General features: G+C 32.5%; 1 protein-coding gene across 1 annotated transcript in view; it reads right to left on the bottom strand.

Annotated features, from left to right (window-relative positions):
* Positions 1–303: 303 nt before the first annotated feature.
* Positions 304–16,359, bottom strand: part of LOC123684947 — a 118,362-nt gene continuing 102,306 nt past the window's right edge. Inside the window, exons 4-5 of the mRNA XM_045624478.1 lie at positions 8,105–8,342; positions 304–2,647 (exon numbers count right to left, since the gene is read on the bottom strand). Of these exons, the coding sequence (XP_045480434.1) occupies positions 2,332–2,647; positions 8,105–8,342 (554 nt within the window). The 3' untranslated portion in view covers positions 304–2,331. The remainder of the gene's footprint in view (positions 2,648–8,104; positions 8,343–16,359) is intronic.

The raw sequence follows: 16,359 nt of genomic DNA on the forward strand, positions 1-16,359 counted from the left end.
AGAGAATGCTTTACAACTTTAAAAATGAAAGTTTTGGTAGAAAACTCATTAGGTTAGAAGTTATGAGCAAAAAAACCGAAAAAAGTCCGAAAATGTGGAGGTTCTTCGGCCCTCCTCAAGTTAGCACAGGGTCCTCGACCTCGTGTTGGATAACTTGACAATGTCATCCCACAGCACCCTCAAACAACCTCTAGAAGTTTCATCGAGTTCAGAATTTTTTCCAGATAAAATGTACATATCTACTGGACTAAAATGAATCAGATATATTTTCAATCTGGGGATAAAAAGACTCATAAACTTCGTAATATTTTATTAACAAAACTTCAAAACAAAACAGTAAATTCATACATCCCTAAGAATGTTAAAATTGTTACGGAGTTAACAAAAAATATGTTCACAAGAAAATATCATTTTACATGCTTCGGCAGAATAACTTGCTTATTTGATTTTGGCGCTCTGGTGCGACGGCTGCTCGTAAAAGGGTGAAGGTCTAAGGGTACAAATATAGCAAAGGCGTAGAAATAGGGGGTACTGGAGGTAATTACCCCTCCAAAATATAAAATTTCTGAATTCTTTCAAAGGCGAAGAAAGAAAATTTTTCCATAATACGAACCAATAATCTTTTACACATTCAGTCATATTCAGAAGAAGATCAGCACATACCTCCCTGTAGTGTATTTGAAACATAGTAAATATAACATATTGCATATTTGCATTCATTTTTAAAAATAAGCAAGTTGCTCTGCCTCACCTCATAATAGGTAAGTAGCTACCCCCTACCCATATATGTGATTGGTGAATAAGTAGGATTTTGAGTATCTTCGACCTTGTATATGAGAGTGAACAATTAACAATTAAATGTGGAATATAATTTATACAACAATACAGAGCAAAAAGTTTTTTAAACATTTTTTTGTACTTAATATGAGTTTTTCGTGTGAAATACATATTCTGGTTTTTCTTTTATCTTGAATTTTTGTTTTCTGATAGAAAAATTATATCGAGAACCAACATGATCGAAGATTGCATATCTTTATTTTAAATTTCACTTTTTATTGCACATGTAGTTTTCAAACAGATTACTGCGGAAAACGCGAAAATGCCTTAAAAAGTGATAGATTCTTTAAAATCGTGGTTTCCAAAATTAAATAAAAGAAATAGAGGAAAATCTTCACTAATTTTCTAACCGACACCTTACTATGGTAGTGTCGAACTGGGCATACGAAACCAGGTGATTTAAAATTTTCATACAACAACATATTCTTGTACATAGGTACCACACTGCCTAAACGGGACTTTTTTATTGAATAAAAAATTTTTTGAAAAGCTCAGCTCAAGCTTCAAACAATTCTTCCTTCTTTCAGAACAACGTTGTTTATTGACTCATGAAGTACACATCCGGTAGGTTATATTGGAATTATGATTTTAAATATACCTATATAGGTATTTGAATCACATTGTGAAATACACCAAATCTCATTTAACAGTTCGAATTTTATTTAATCTTTTAATGTTGACTGCAAGTAAAATTATACCTAGTGATAATGAATACCTAGTTGAAGGTTTTATATGAGGTGAGGTTCTAGCATAGAAATGCTTGGTCTTCCAAATTACTCAAATAATGAATTTTTTCTAATCAAGGAAATGGACTGCTTTTTTAAGAATGATTCCGGGAAAAAAAACTTCACTGGAGTGAATAAATAGCAGTAAACAGAGATAAACTAGAAAAATTATTTGCACACTTTCGATTCGATTCAAAATGTTTGTTGGAGATTAATTTTAAGTGTAAAAACCTTTTGATGATAAAGAGAAACCTTTGAACACCACTTTTTCGATACTCCTTAAGAAAATCGTTCGAAATAAGTACACAAATTTCAAAACCGCATACCTATTCAGAGTTGTTTGTACACTTCAAATAGAGTTTTTTCTGAAAAAAAAGGAAATAATTTATCACTCAAATATACACATAGTATTAATTATCACTGATAACTTGAATAAAATGCCTAAAACGACATTTGAACAAAAACCTTGTTCATAACAGTAAAACTTCAACACTCAGTTTTTTCTTCCGCACCCTCACTACAAAATATATCGCCGAGTAAAATACCTAAATAATGCTCAGATCAATTTTCTGTATCAGGTATTTCGAATATTCTATACAACTGATCCGCCGAATATTTGAGAGATATTGTTAAGTTTCCACGATGAAGAAGCATATCATTTTCATATGGGAAATTATTTCTAAGTACTGTTTTGTTGAATGCGAAATTCGGTGTAATCAGTTGTAAGTAGCTGTAATATTTTATACCGATGTCCAAATCCAGTTCCGGATTATGTAAAGGGGCCTCTTGGGTCGAAACTGCCGTGAGAGTATGGCCAGTAACTTGGAGGAGAGAAGAATCCACTTTGTGAATGTTGCGTAGTGGGGGGAAGGATACTAGGTAATTTCGGGGGTGCAGGAGGTGCAGTGGGGTAAAGAGCAGCACCCAAATCATTCTGGTGTTGTTGGTACTTGTGGTATGTCGGCATAACGTCTGCTTGGCCTTGTCCCTGAGTTTGACAAGCTGCCATGAGACCGTGGAAGTCGAATTTGTAAGCGTAGCGTTTGCCGTGTACCTTCGACATTATGTTCTTGTCATAGTAGTACCTGAAAGGAAACTTAAATTAAGAGATTGATAGGACCAGAGGATTAAATTCAAAGCACCCAGTTGAGTATTTTATTTACGAAAATTAATTCATTTATTACACAATTATCGAATGACCGAAATATATTTTTCGTGAACTCGATCAATTGTCGTGTTTCAATTTTCTTTTTTTTTCCTAGAAAGTTGCTTTACTAACTCAATATCAAGTTAGTGGTACTTCACAGTAATATATAATATATATTGTAATAATGAGCAAAAATTCAAAAAATGAGAAATTCATTTCCTCAAAGATTGCAATTACATTTTGATGAAATTTCCTATACAGGGTGGCCAAGAGATTAACGTCAAAAAGAAAAAAACAGGTCCCTCGTGTCATGGGCTATTCGAATCACTCCCATGTATGTTATGCGATTTTTCAAGGTTTTCAAGTTATGAATTTTTTTATGAACTTTGAGAATTTTTGACTTGACCATCTTAAAAAAAGATATAAAAAAAAGTACAAGACTTTTCTGTGAAATTTTTTTTGTAACTTAATCTCCATGAACTGTACTTTTTTACATAAAATAACCAGTTCCGTAACTTTCGTAAATTATGGAAATTTTGGTCTCAAGTGAAAAAGTTACGTGATTTGGATTATGACCTAAATTTTCGAATCAAAATTAAAAATGTAAAAAGGCTAATTCACGGTTTCTTAGTATGCTTAAAAACTGCGCTCAACGGTCAGCTTTTAGAATCATAAATAAAAAATGGTACTCAACAGTCTACTTTTGCTAGAATTAGCCTTCAATGTCAAAAAAAATTAAAAAAAAACTAGACATTCACTCAAAAATTATTTTTTGCCATTTCAAGATTTTTCTGATCAAGTTATGATAGAAAATACTGAAAATTAATGAAAATTACCTTTAGATGTTGGTCAAGAAAAGTTTTAGATACTTAAAAAAAAGAAAAAGGTATGGCGATAAATCACGTAACTTTTTCACTTGATACCAAAATTTCCATAATTTTTATCAAAGTTACGAAACTGGTTATTTTATGTATGAAAGTACAGTTCATGGGGATTAAGTTACAAAAAAATTTCACAGAAAAGTCTTGTACTTTTTTTCCAATCTTTTCTGAGATAGTCAAGTCGAAAATTCCCAAAGTTCATAAAAAAAAATTATAACTCGAAAACCGTGAAAAATCGCATTACATACCTACATGGGGGTGATTCGAATAGACCATGCATGACACAAGGGAGAGGTTTTTTCTTTTTGACGTCAATCTTTTGGCCAAAAGACCGCACCAAACAGTGACACATTAGGTAAGTATAAAAAGGCTTTTCAACAATTATTCTACTACTATGATGGTAGTGTGAGAGTGCTGTTACGCCAGTGCGATATGGTTAATATAAATTACATAGTTTCCTTCAGGTGATATAGTTCCTGCGTTAGTTACTATCACGATAGTACCTACTATCGTGAGAGACCTATCACCTCAGAGCGGTGTAACATTTCTGGAGGGACGTTATTCAAAAAATGTTTTACCGAATATCCACCTTAATTTTCATCACAGAATCACCCCATATATTTTGAGTGAGTCTTTGACTTGTACAGGGTGGGCAAATAAGCGAGGTAAGCGGCTATATCTCAGGATCCACTCATCGTAGAGACTTACGGTAACAAATTTTACCACTATAGTGTACAAGAGAACACAGTGGAAATTGTTTTGAAGTTCATACCTCTTTCGCTAGGGGGCGTAATAGATACCGTCGAGTAGAAAAATGAATTTTACTCGAAAATGTTTCAGACGAAGTTGAAGAAAAAATATTATCACTGTAATCTTTGGAAAATTCTCTATCTTTCTGAATTGTCACTTTCGATTTTAAGACATCAAATAAGGGTAGGTGAAAGGGAGAAATCTGACTGATTGAAACGCCTGTAACTTCAGTTTGGCTCAACATTTTTGAGCAAATTAGATCTCGTCTGAAAGATAATATTTTGTTGATTGAGGACAAAATATAGCCATGATAAATTTGTTTTTGCTGCTTTCGATAGGGGGCGCTAAGTCAGAAGTTCATTGTTTTGTTCATTTTATTCCGAAATTTCAAATGTAATGATAGGATTTTCTTAACAGAACCAGAAGTTCCATCAAATTTGCATGAAAAAACCTGGAGGTCCCAAAGCGATAGTTTCAGGCTTTCAAAAATTATGGCCGAAAGAAGATATTCTTCAACTGATGCACTGCGAAAAATCGAATTGTGTTTTAAGTTCTGACAGAAACAGAAATCCCATCAAATTTGCATGAAAAAAACAAAAGGTCGCAAAGCGATAGCTTCAGGCGTTCTGGAGTTATGGACGAAAAAAGATATTCTAGAACTGATTCTCTGAAAAACTAAATTGTGTCTTCTTTCGGTCATAACTCCAGAACGCCTGAAGCTATCGCTTTGCGACTTTTTGGTTTTTTCATACAAATTTGATGGGATTTCTGTTTCTGTTAGAACTTAATGACACAATTTGGTTTTTCGCAGTGCATCAGTTGAGGAATATCTTCTTTCGGCCATAACTTCAGAACGCCTGAAACTATCGCTTTGGGACCTCCAGGTTTTTTCATGCAAATTTGATGGAACTTCTGTTTCTGTTAAGAAAATCCTATCATTGCATTTGAAATTTCGGAATAAAATGAACAAAACAATGAACTTCTGACTTAGCGCCACCTATCGAAAGCAGCAAAAACAAATTTACCATGACTATATTCTGTCCTCTATTAATAGGATATTATCTTTCAGACGAGATCTAATTTGCTCAAAAATGTTGAGCCAAACTGAAGTTACAGGCGTTTCAATCAGTCAGATTTCTCCCTTTCACCTACCCTTATTTGATGTCGTTAAATCGAAAGTGACAATTCAGAAAGAATTTTCCAAAGATTACAGTGATGATATTTTTTCTTCAACTTCGCCTGAAATATTTTCGAGTAAAATTTATTTTTCTACTTGACGGTAGCTATTACGCCCCCTAGCGGTAGAGGTATGAACTTCAAAACAATTTCCAGTGTGTTCTCTTGTTCACTTTAATCATAAATTTTTTTTCCGCAAGTCTCTACGATAAGTGGATCCTGAGATATAGCCGCTTACCTCGCTTATTTGCCCACCCTGTACATATTATCTCCAACTCAAAGACTGAACCTGTATATTTGTCAGAAATTATAAAAATGCTTTCATGATTGAAATGCAAGATATCGGAAGAAACCAGGAGATGTCATTAAAATGTGATAAATACCTAAGTATTCATTATGAATTGAGGAACTGGTTTTCTTTGTTTTTTTTGAGTGAATTAGACTTTTACTGAATACTGGATAGTATTGCTAACTTAATATTATTTAAAAGAGCCATCCCACCTAACGAAAAAGTATTTACTTATTTATTTAAGGTAACATGTCTCGGCAGCTATGGCCATTGACACAAGATCACATTGAGGGTAGACAATATCACATTAATATAGATTCAAATAATTGAGTACCTACAGTTCATTAAAGATATTGATACTGACATTCATATCGAATCTCAGAATTTTTCGTTAATAATTCAGCAATAATTTATAGTTTTTTTCTCTCGACTTTTCCCGATGATGTTTAAATTTCCTCAGGATATCTATACCTGAGGAAATTTTTTATATACATACCCATCTGGGTAGGTTTATATTTTGAATTGCATTACTTATTAAATTTGACTTGAATAATTTTAATTTGTAGGTATTGAACGTTGGATGGAACGCAGACATTTTGTGCCAAATATTTCATATTCATATTTTCCCGGACGAAGTAAAGTTTTGAGATTGCGTAGGATTCGTTTTTCTGACTAAATCTTGAATTAAAATTCTCTCTGTGATTCAATGATGTTTGCAGTCCCAGTATATTCTATAGAAAAATATAAATGCTGAAACTATTTTTGTATCTCTCTAAAGATTTCTTTAAGAACTAATTTAAAGTTGAGAAGGAATAATGGTGGGTTTATGCACCATTCCTAAGAACTAAGGACTAAGAACTACGAACTAAGAACTAAACCTAAGTATTTAGTGGCGTTTCTGCACTCTCTTGTTAGTTCTTAGTTAAGGCGTGCGCACTTTCTATTTGTTCTATACTTTGATGTTTGACATTGATCTTGATTGTGAAAAAATTAAATTTAATTTTTTCAGATGCATGTAATACTTTTCATCGATAAACACGAATAACGGAACATAAATAGAACATAGAAACTGGTACTATACTATATTTTACCTGAGCCCTTAATTCTTAGTTAAAAGTTAGCCTGCTAGTGTTAGTTCTTAGGAAACGTGCATAAGCGCCTTCATTGATTTGTTAGCGTTCAATTCTTAGTTCTCAGGTTTAGTCTTAGTTCTTAGGTACAGTGCATAAGCCCACCATAACAATACCTATATACCTATAGGTACTTTCAAACTGAGAATCTTGATTGTTGTGAATTTACAGACATATAATCAAAGTCACAAAATGTTCATAAATTTACAGAGATATCGAAAATAAATAGATGTTATCGGGATATTATTAAAATGAGAATTTTACATACACCACACTATCACATTGTGAAAGCACTTTTTTGAAAAATTTCACAATTATATCTATATTTGAATTCCATATTGTAATTGTACAAAAACCTTCTTTTTCCGTTGCAAATTGACCAATACTTTTGTCAAATTGAATTTTCTTGTTGAAATTCGCAAAATTATTGTAAAATTACATCGAAATTGTGATTTTACGAGTGAATATCTCGCACATCCTTACCTTATCGTATTGCATTAGTTGATGCATTCATGATCACCGCCCACCGTGAATGAACATTGTATCTAGCTAGGTATCTATTTATGCCTACCTTTTTTTGAAATTCCACAACATCTTTTAAAAACACCAAGATATTTGTTGTGCTGTGAAAAAAAGCAACACAACTGTGTACCTAAGTACCTAACTGTAATATTATGTAACTATAATGTATAGTAGGTATACCTAGGTATAGTTAGTTACCTACAGCTGATATAGATAACTATTTCTTGGTTGTATTGCTAACTTATTATTGAGTTAATGGAGCCTTTTAATAGATGTATAGAAAAAAACAATAAAAAATCTACAATTGTTCTGAGTTCCCGAAAGATATTTTTCGTTCATTCGACAATAGGTAGGTACATTTGGGTCATCTTATAAGTAGATATCTACCCTCATATTTTATGCATCTTGATTAAAACTAATGAAACACGTAGCGAACGTAATGTAGCTATCTGATTAAGTATAAACTTAATATCCAAGGACTTATTCATTACTCCAGTGTTGCCAAGAATGCCTCGAATCTCAATCAATCAACGAACAATCCCCAGTGGCACACAACAAGCTACAAATTTCAGCAATCGGTCAGAGTCGTATGTTTTGCCATTTCCGCTTCCCCTAAATCTGCACACAAAACAGACTCAAATTCTTACCTCAGCGCCCTGCTCAGCTTGTCGTAATTCATGTTCGGCTTCGACTTCCGTTCTCCCCACCTCCTAGCCACCTCGTCCGGATCGGTGAGTTTGAATTCACCATTGGTGCCCTCCCAGGCGATACAGGCAGCATTTGACGAATCCCCGAGCAGCTCGAGCAAGAACTGCCACAGTTGTATTTGTCCTGAACCCTGGGCGACCAATCGCGACGAAGCCGAGTTCAGGATATGGTATGGATCTGAAACGGGAACCATGTTTAGTTTGCTTTTCCGGAATCTGGAAACAAGAATGAGGACTTGGGGTTTTAGGTCTGAGTCTTATCTCAGGTAATAGATTCAAATACGTTTCCCACAGTGGCGTGGGAGACTAAGAGAGGCCCCCGCCCTGTGGTGCAGGGGAACCGCGACACTAGATTAAAACAATAGGTAATTCTATTATATTTACAACTTTGTAATTTTTCTGTCCGTATAATGAACAAAATATAGATATTCAATAGTAGCCAATGAAAGTATACATCTACAGACACAAAATGATATAAAAAGCTATAATATGTAGATATGTTAGGTAACCGCCCTCTAACCATAAATAGATACATATCATTCCCTGGGCTCTCCTATTTCTTGCGATTTGAGTCATAAAGTTAGTCACCAGATTTATTGAGCGGCTTATTTAATGCAGATCTGGGATTTTTCAGACGGCTTTTCTGATAATAAAAAATGATATTTAATTTCAGTCCCCCAATTGGGAAATTGTGTACCGAGAATGGGGAAAATATTGCAGGTACAGATTCTTATTTTTATATTTCCCATATAAGCGAATGATTATTCCAAATCACGTTGAGAGTGAAATTTTTTTATTTTTTTTTTATTTCTAGACTTGTGTTATCACTGGTAATCTCTATAGATAATTCCGTAGGTAATTTCTCTCGTATTTTTGAATCTCCATCTCCAATGATATTCGGTAGAAAACAAGTATCTATATCTATTTGAATATGATTTTCGATATTTCTCAATAATGACAAACCAGTAGATACCTACAGTCCATTCAGGAATTATTGACATCCCGGGTGGCTTTGGAAAATCGAAATTAAGTTGGTACTGGCTCATTCAGTAACATTTTGAATTGCAGATTTCGGGGTGGCATTGGAAATGTCATCGACACGAGGTAAGATTTCAGTTTGTTCGTGTTATTGGTTTTGATCGAAGAAATTTTGAAACTTAAAAGTTGTGTCAATTTCAAATACACATTGATTAGTTTATTTGAGTATTTCTCACAGTACTGTTTGAAAAAGAAGAAGGCAAGTCATTACAACCTGGATTATTAGTGGAAGAAAACCTGTGCAATACGATTTCACCTTCAAAGAATCATTGAATGATTTGATTGTTACCAAAAGCCGAGCCAAAAGCAACCAATATATCAGCCTGGATGAAATTTGACCAAAAAGCATCTGGATTTTAATCAATCAAAGACAACATTACATAAACTTAATTGGTTACAAGTTCAAAACAGTTAATAAAAGGAAAATTCTTATTGATGAACAGAAAAATATAATAAGTTGAGTACGATTTTATGGTGAATACAGAGAATGTTTGCAACAAAATGTGAAATTCATTTATCTGGAGGAAACTTGGTTATTTGAAAATGCCAGCATTATTCAACAGTGGACTCTAGAAAGAAAACAAAATGTTTTTCAAGTATATTCAAGGGTAAAAGTAAAAGGAGCACTATTTTGAATGCTGGATATTTGGATTTTTACCTGGATGTTTTGTTTTGACAGTGGTGATCATGAGGATTATATAAATCTATGAAGAGAGAATTATTTTATAATTGGATTGCTAAACAAAGTCTTGGCATTGCATCTATAGTTTATTTATATTCTATATTGAAATTAAGTATTGTTATATCTGTTTTTTGTTCTTCAAAGAGTAATCCAAAAATCAAATAAATTCCAATTGCTTTATAGAATTTTTACTGAGTATTTAATCGAAAAATATATTCAGAAGAGTAACTTCAAGAATTTCTTCACCTCTTACCCACTTGAAGATAATAACAGAATGCAATAAAATTTTAAAATTCACAAATTAAAAATAATTTCATGCAAAAATGCTTTTAGTGAGTGAGTTAAAGCTGTTATGGGCTAAATAATTAATGTAATTCAATAGAAACTAGTATAAAAGCATTTGAATAAAAAACTGAAAACTCGAGTACAAATAGTACCTATATTTTTCATACAAGTTTAATCAATCATTCATGTCATGAACAGTTTCAATAAATAGTGACTTCAGAATAGTTATTTATAATACAAGTGCAGAAGGCATTGGTATTCTTCCACGAGTTCAAAATTCAAAAACGAGCCACGAAGTGGCGAGTTTTGGAATGAACGAGTGGTAGAATGAGCCTTCTGTACGAGTATTATACATTATTTTCTCTAATTCATTGCATTTTCATTGAAATTAATGAAATATTTCCATAAATATAATTTAGTGATTTTTGCATTGAAAAATGTTGATTGGCAGAACGGATTTCTTTAAGGCAAATTGATGAATTGACAGATAAAGCCGTGGCGGAAAGTTCGGAGTACCAACATAGAATAATAAAATATAACCATGAAAACTGTGCGTTTCTGATATATTCTCGCACGATTTTGTTCTACAAGATGTGGAAGAATGAACGGAATAACCACAGAATTAGAGAAAGTAATTTACACATCGGCTGATAAATTGGTTCCAATTTTGAAAGTTATAGTACAACTGTGATGTCAAAATTTTTCATATACTAAATGGATTCTTTGATTTTTATTTCTGTCTTATTATGATATGGCTCTTCCATTCACTAAGCTACACTATTTAAATTTATCAACCAGTTTTTTCTGTTTTCTTCACCAGTTTAGACACCACAGTTAAAATGATCCATAAGAGTTATTTGATAAGAATTTTGCAAGCAGGTTGGTATCCAGTGTCCATCAGTAATGCAACAATTTTTGAAGAGCCTTTGGTGAAAAGGAATATGCATATTTTAATAATCTTCAATGGGATCTTTCATGGGCAACTCTTAAATGAATAGATATCTCTTCATTGGATTTCCTTGAAATGAGATAGCATTTCACTATATTTTTACGTTATATAATCTGAATTTCAATTTATGAAATCATGACTGTATGCGTCCTTTCGTAATAATCGTAATTTCGAAAATTCAGGATCTTTCGGATAAAAAAATGATGAAAATAATTTAAACTGGTTATTTCTATGATAAACCATAGCAATTTTTAGTGATATTTTTGTAACCAGAAATAAAGCCGCAACTAGACGTTCATGGCCTACTTCGATGTCAATAATTCCTGAATGGACTGTACTTTCGAAGGTATGTCATATGTCAACGGAATCGGTTGGGAGTAGGGGTGCTGGGTGGGTACTGACTACTGATATCAGAAGAGGTCAATCGTTTGTGAATTCTAAATTTCTCAATCTGATAGGAGATAGGTCAACGGCGTAGATCTTTCTTTTTCTTGGGGGGGTAATCGAAAAAAAAATTTTGGACAACATTGTTTACTCATATCTATAATGTGAGAAAAAGAGGTTTGATGACGAAGTTTGAAACAAATTAGGTACTGGAAATATTTTTTTATTACCAATTCGATTGTTCTTATATTGTACTGGGTGTTCCTGATGAATTGGAGTTACCTACGAAGACAAATTAGAGATTCCTTGGATATTTTTAAAAATAAAATGGCCCATAAATATGAGCCTGCAAACGCTTTGTTTTTGAGATACAGGGTGTTTCTTGTAGTCCTACTTTTTTGTGATGCTTAACCAGTTTATCGAATCTTATCAATCTTTGCAACCTAACTGGATCTTTATACTAATTTGAATTTCTCTGAGAATTACTATAGAGAGCAATTTGAATTTTTTCTGGAATTCGATTGCATTTACCACAATACTAGAATAAACCAGAAAAGGTAGTACTGAACCAGAGTTTCTTTTTAAGATATACCTACCTATACCAGTGGTTCACAAAAAAATAATTCTGGAGGAAGGAACGGGCACCATTCCAGAAAAAATATTCCCTGTTTATATTTGCATTCAAAATTAGAATATCACAAACTTTATATTGGAATACCTATGTCAATTCAAGTTAAATATCTCTTGAAGGGAAAGTGCTATGAGAGAAAAATTTGAACTTTAATACTTGCATGTATACTTGTATCTCTTGAACAAAGCCTTATTTGGGGACTCATGTTATAGGACTTTTTTTCTTGAAATGATCCGAGAAAGCTGTCATTTTCATTTGTACCTTTAGGGAATTGATATAGTCAATTCAGAACTGATGTCATCACAAATAAATTGCAATTTGAATGAAATACAATAAATTGTACAACATAGCCCAGACAATTCCTCGATGCGAATTACTCAGTTCAGTTCTTTGATAACTACCTACTAATTGAAATTTTGTGACGAGAATGATACAAAAAAAGGGTAAGTGTATACCGATGACGATTTCAAAATTCACAGATGGCAAATAAGGGGCGATGCCGAAAAAGCGAATAGATAAAGGAAAATAAAAAACCTCGGACCAAGACGAGTTCGTAGTGCAATAAAAGTACCTATTCATCTTGAAAAAAGCCGTAAAGGGGTCCGATTTTTTACTGACGTGTCGACTTCAAACGAAAGTAAAATGATTATTATCTACTGGTTCATTTTATGTAGACATTCTCATTCTTCATCTTTGCGAGATTTCTGAAATTTTATATTTCATAAATCTTGAGGGGGGTTATTACCCGCAGAACCCCCTCCCCATTTCTACGCCCTTGAGATATGCATTTTTTTAAGCATGGTGTTATAGCATGTAATGGATTGGAACAACTGCGATTGCTTTTAATATCTATATTTGATTGAAATTAATTCACCGATGACAAGAGATGGTACATTGATAAAAATGTAAGCTCGTCATTTACAAGGTGTTTTCAAATTGCATGTAAATATTTCAGGGGTTAATTTTTGGTCCCATTTCAAAACAAAAAGTTGATATCAACTTATTACCTAGGCAAATATCTTAACTTTTGAGATATAGGGTGGTAATGTTTTCAAAAATTAGAAAGTTACGTATCTAAACTATGAAGTGTACCTATTTTTGAAATCCTTATTCATTTCTAAGCAGATTTGATCGCTACAAAATAAAATTGCATTGTGATATTTTCATATTAACGATATTGTTATGATGCCGAAAAAAGATTTTTATAATTTCAAGCGAAAACTGTGAATCGGATTAATGTTCCTAATTTAAGATATAAAATTTGCTTAGAAATTCCAGGAATAATTTTAATTTCTGTGTCGAAACATTAATGTCTACCCGAATAGGCAGGTGAAGTTCGGTACGAACACCACTGGTGAAAAATAAAAAAATTATGATAGGTATATTTACTGAAAAGTGCCTCTTGATGATAAATACCTAAACCTATGTATGCCAAATTTCATTAGAATATAGGCATCTAAAGTAGCATCATAGATACTAGTAAAGAATTAAGCATTCATTTTTGAGAATTTCATCCCCCTATAGGTACCTAGGACATGGGTGCCTATCTCAAAACTTGAGACGTTTTACATCATACGTTCATTAAAAATTCGTTTTTTTTTCTGAAACGGGTCTGAATTATGTAAATAATACATTTTCCTGGTTTTTAATGTGAAATATAGGTACTAGATTTTTTGGCTCTGCAATGGTCTTTTTTTAATTAAATGAATTGATTCAAAAATAAAATGTAAGCGACAAAACCGGTTTATTTTTTTGTTTCTTTATAGTTTTCTGATTGAATCTGATCTGTTCGAATCATTACTTCTTGCTTAGTTTGTTCGTATTAGGTGCCTAGGCAATCGTCGTTATAATCGCATAAAGTCTCTTACTGAGTAATTAGTCTTTTTAGGTATTTCGTGATATTTCATAATTATCAATACTTACAGGGTGTTGAAACCATTGTTTTTAGGATAGAAAAATTCAATATTATGAAATGGCACAAAATATTCCCATTATAATGACAACAATCAAAATCTGAAAATCCCACTAATGACTGCTGCTAATAGCAGCAGTCATGGAAATAAATTAGAAGTATTCAATATAAATATCCACAATTGAATTTTTGTTTTAACTCACTTAATTCGTTTGCACATTAAAGCAATTATGGCCCTCTTGAAAGTATATCAATAATATGCTCTAGGATTAATTATTCGAATAGCAAAAACAAATAAAATTATTCAATCTCTATCACATCATAAAATTTGTCTAATATGCACCTAGTGGTATGTTTTGATGTACCTAAACTTGAATGACCTGAAGAAGAATACAGAAATGTTTGATAGCAGCCTGCTTATCAATCAAAGACAACATCACATAAAATTAATTGGTTACAAGTTTAAAACCGTTAATTAGGGGAAAATTCATATTGACAAACAGAAAAATATAATAAATTGAGTACGATTTTATGGTAAATACAGAGAATATTTGCAACAAAATGTGAAATTCATTCATCTGAATGAAACTTGGTTATTTAAAAATGGTAGTCTTATTCAACAGTGCACTCTAGAAAGAAAACAATAAGTTATTTGTCAAGTATATTTAAGGGTAAAGGTAGGTATTTTGAATGCTGGATTGATGAAATTTTTACCTGGATGTTTTGTTTTGACAGAGGTGATCATAAGGATTATACTATAAATCTATGAATGTAGAATTATTTCATAATTGAGTTGATAAATTGGTTTCAGTTTTGAAAGTTACAGTACAACTGTGATGTTGAAATTCTTCATATATTAAATGGATTATTTGAATTTCATTTCTGTCTTATTATGATATGGCTATTCCATTGACTTAGCAACACTATTTAAATTTTTCAACCAGTTTTTTTCTGTTTTCTTCACCAGTTTAGCGACCACAGTTGAAATGATCCATAAGAATTATATGATTCGAATTTTGCAAGCAGGTTGGTATCTAGTGTCCATCAGGAATGCAACAATTATTGAAGAGCCTTTGGTAAGAAGGAATATGCATATTTTAATGATATATTTCAATGGGATTTTTCATCGGCGATTCTGCAATAATAATAATGATGATAATGAATTAATATTTCTTCATTGGATTTCCTTGAAATGTGATAGCATTCCGCTATATTTTAACATTATAGAACCTTATTCCAATTTATGAAATCATGACTGTATGCGCCCCTTCGTATAATTACGAAAATTTTGGATCTTTCGGACAAAAATTATGAAAATAATATAAACTGATTATTTCTATGATGGATCACAACAATTTTTAATGGTATTTTTCTAACCAGAAATAAAGCCGCGACTAGACGTTCAAGGCCTACTTTGATGTCAATAATTCCTGAATGGTCTATACAACATAATCGACTAGATGGAAATTTAGTTCAAATATGTGTAATAGTTACTTCTAATGTTCATGTTAATGATATCATTAAAACTCACATCACATCGCATATAAAATGATAGGAGTTCTGTGGTCTCCAAATGAACAATAGGAGTATGCTTAAACGATCTCTCACTAGCTCCCGACTTCACTTCTCATTTTTAATTTTAAATTCTTGATTTTCTGCTCCAAATATTCTGGATCTAGAGCTATCGAGGATCAATGGTTCAACGCGATACTCAATTCAGAAACCAATTTTTCACCCATTCTAATATGTAAATTGTGAGAATATGGACCAATTCCATTGGTTATAATAAACCAAAATTATTTATTATTACTGTACTGTATATCAGGTTAGATTGAACGGGGTTGTTAGTTTTGAATTTTGTAATTGATTTATATGTATAACTGAAATGAAGGCCTTCATTATTATTATATTTTTCCTGTCCTACCCTACAACTGAGTATAGTTTGATCTAGGTTGGTAATTATTCGAAATTTATATATTAGTAGTAGTCGAAGAAACAAAAGTTTCTGTTGCTATTCATTCGCATTTTTCCCTACACAAAATAGAAAGCGTTCATTGAGTGATATATGCCGTTTTCGACTGCCGTAAACAATTCCCCCAGGCCGGAATGAAAAACTGTGATTAATGGAACGATAGTTTCCTGTTTTCTGACCCGTACGTTAAACTTGCCGGAACTAAAACGCCGAATCGACATTTTCAGGATTTATTTCATACCATATTCAAGTGAATATTTGAAGACTATATTAGGTATACCATCTCCTTTATGTCCGCTATTTGGCACTAAAATCCAAAACTAAGATCATGAAGTGCACCTT

The sequence above is a fragment of the Harmonia axyridis genome, chromosome 7 (genome assembly GCF_914767665.1).
Source record: "Harmonia axyridis chromosome 7, icHarAxyr1.1, whole genome shotgun sequence".
NCBI lineage: Eukaryota > Metazoa > Arthropoda > Insecta > Coleoptera > Coccinellidae > Harmonia > Harmonia axyridis.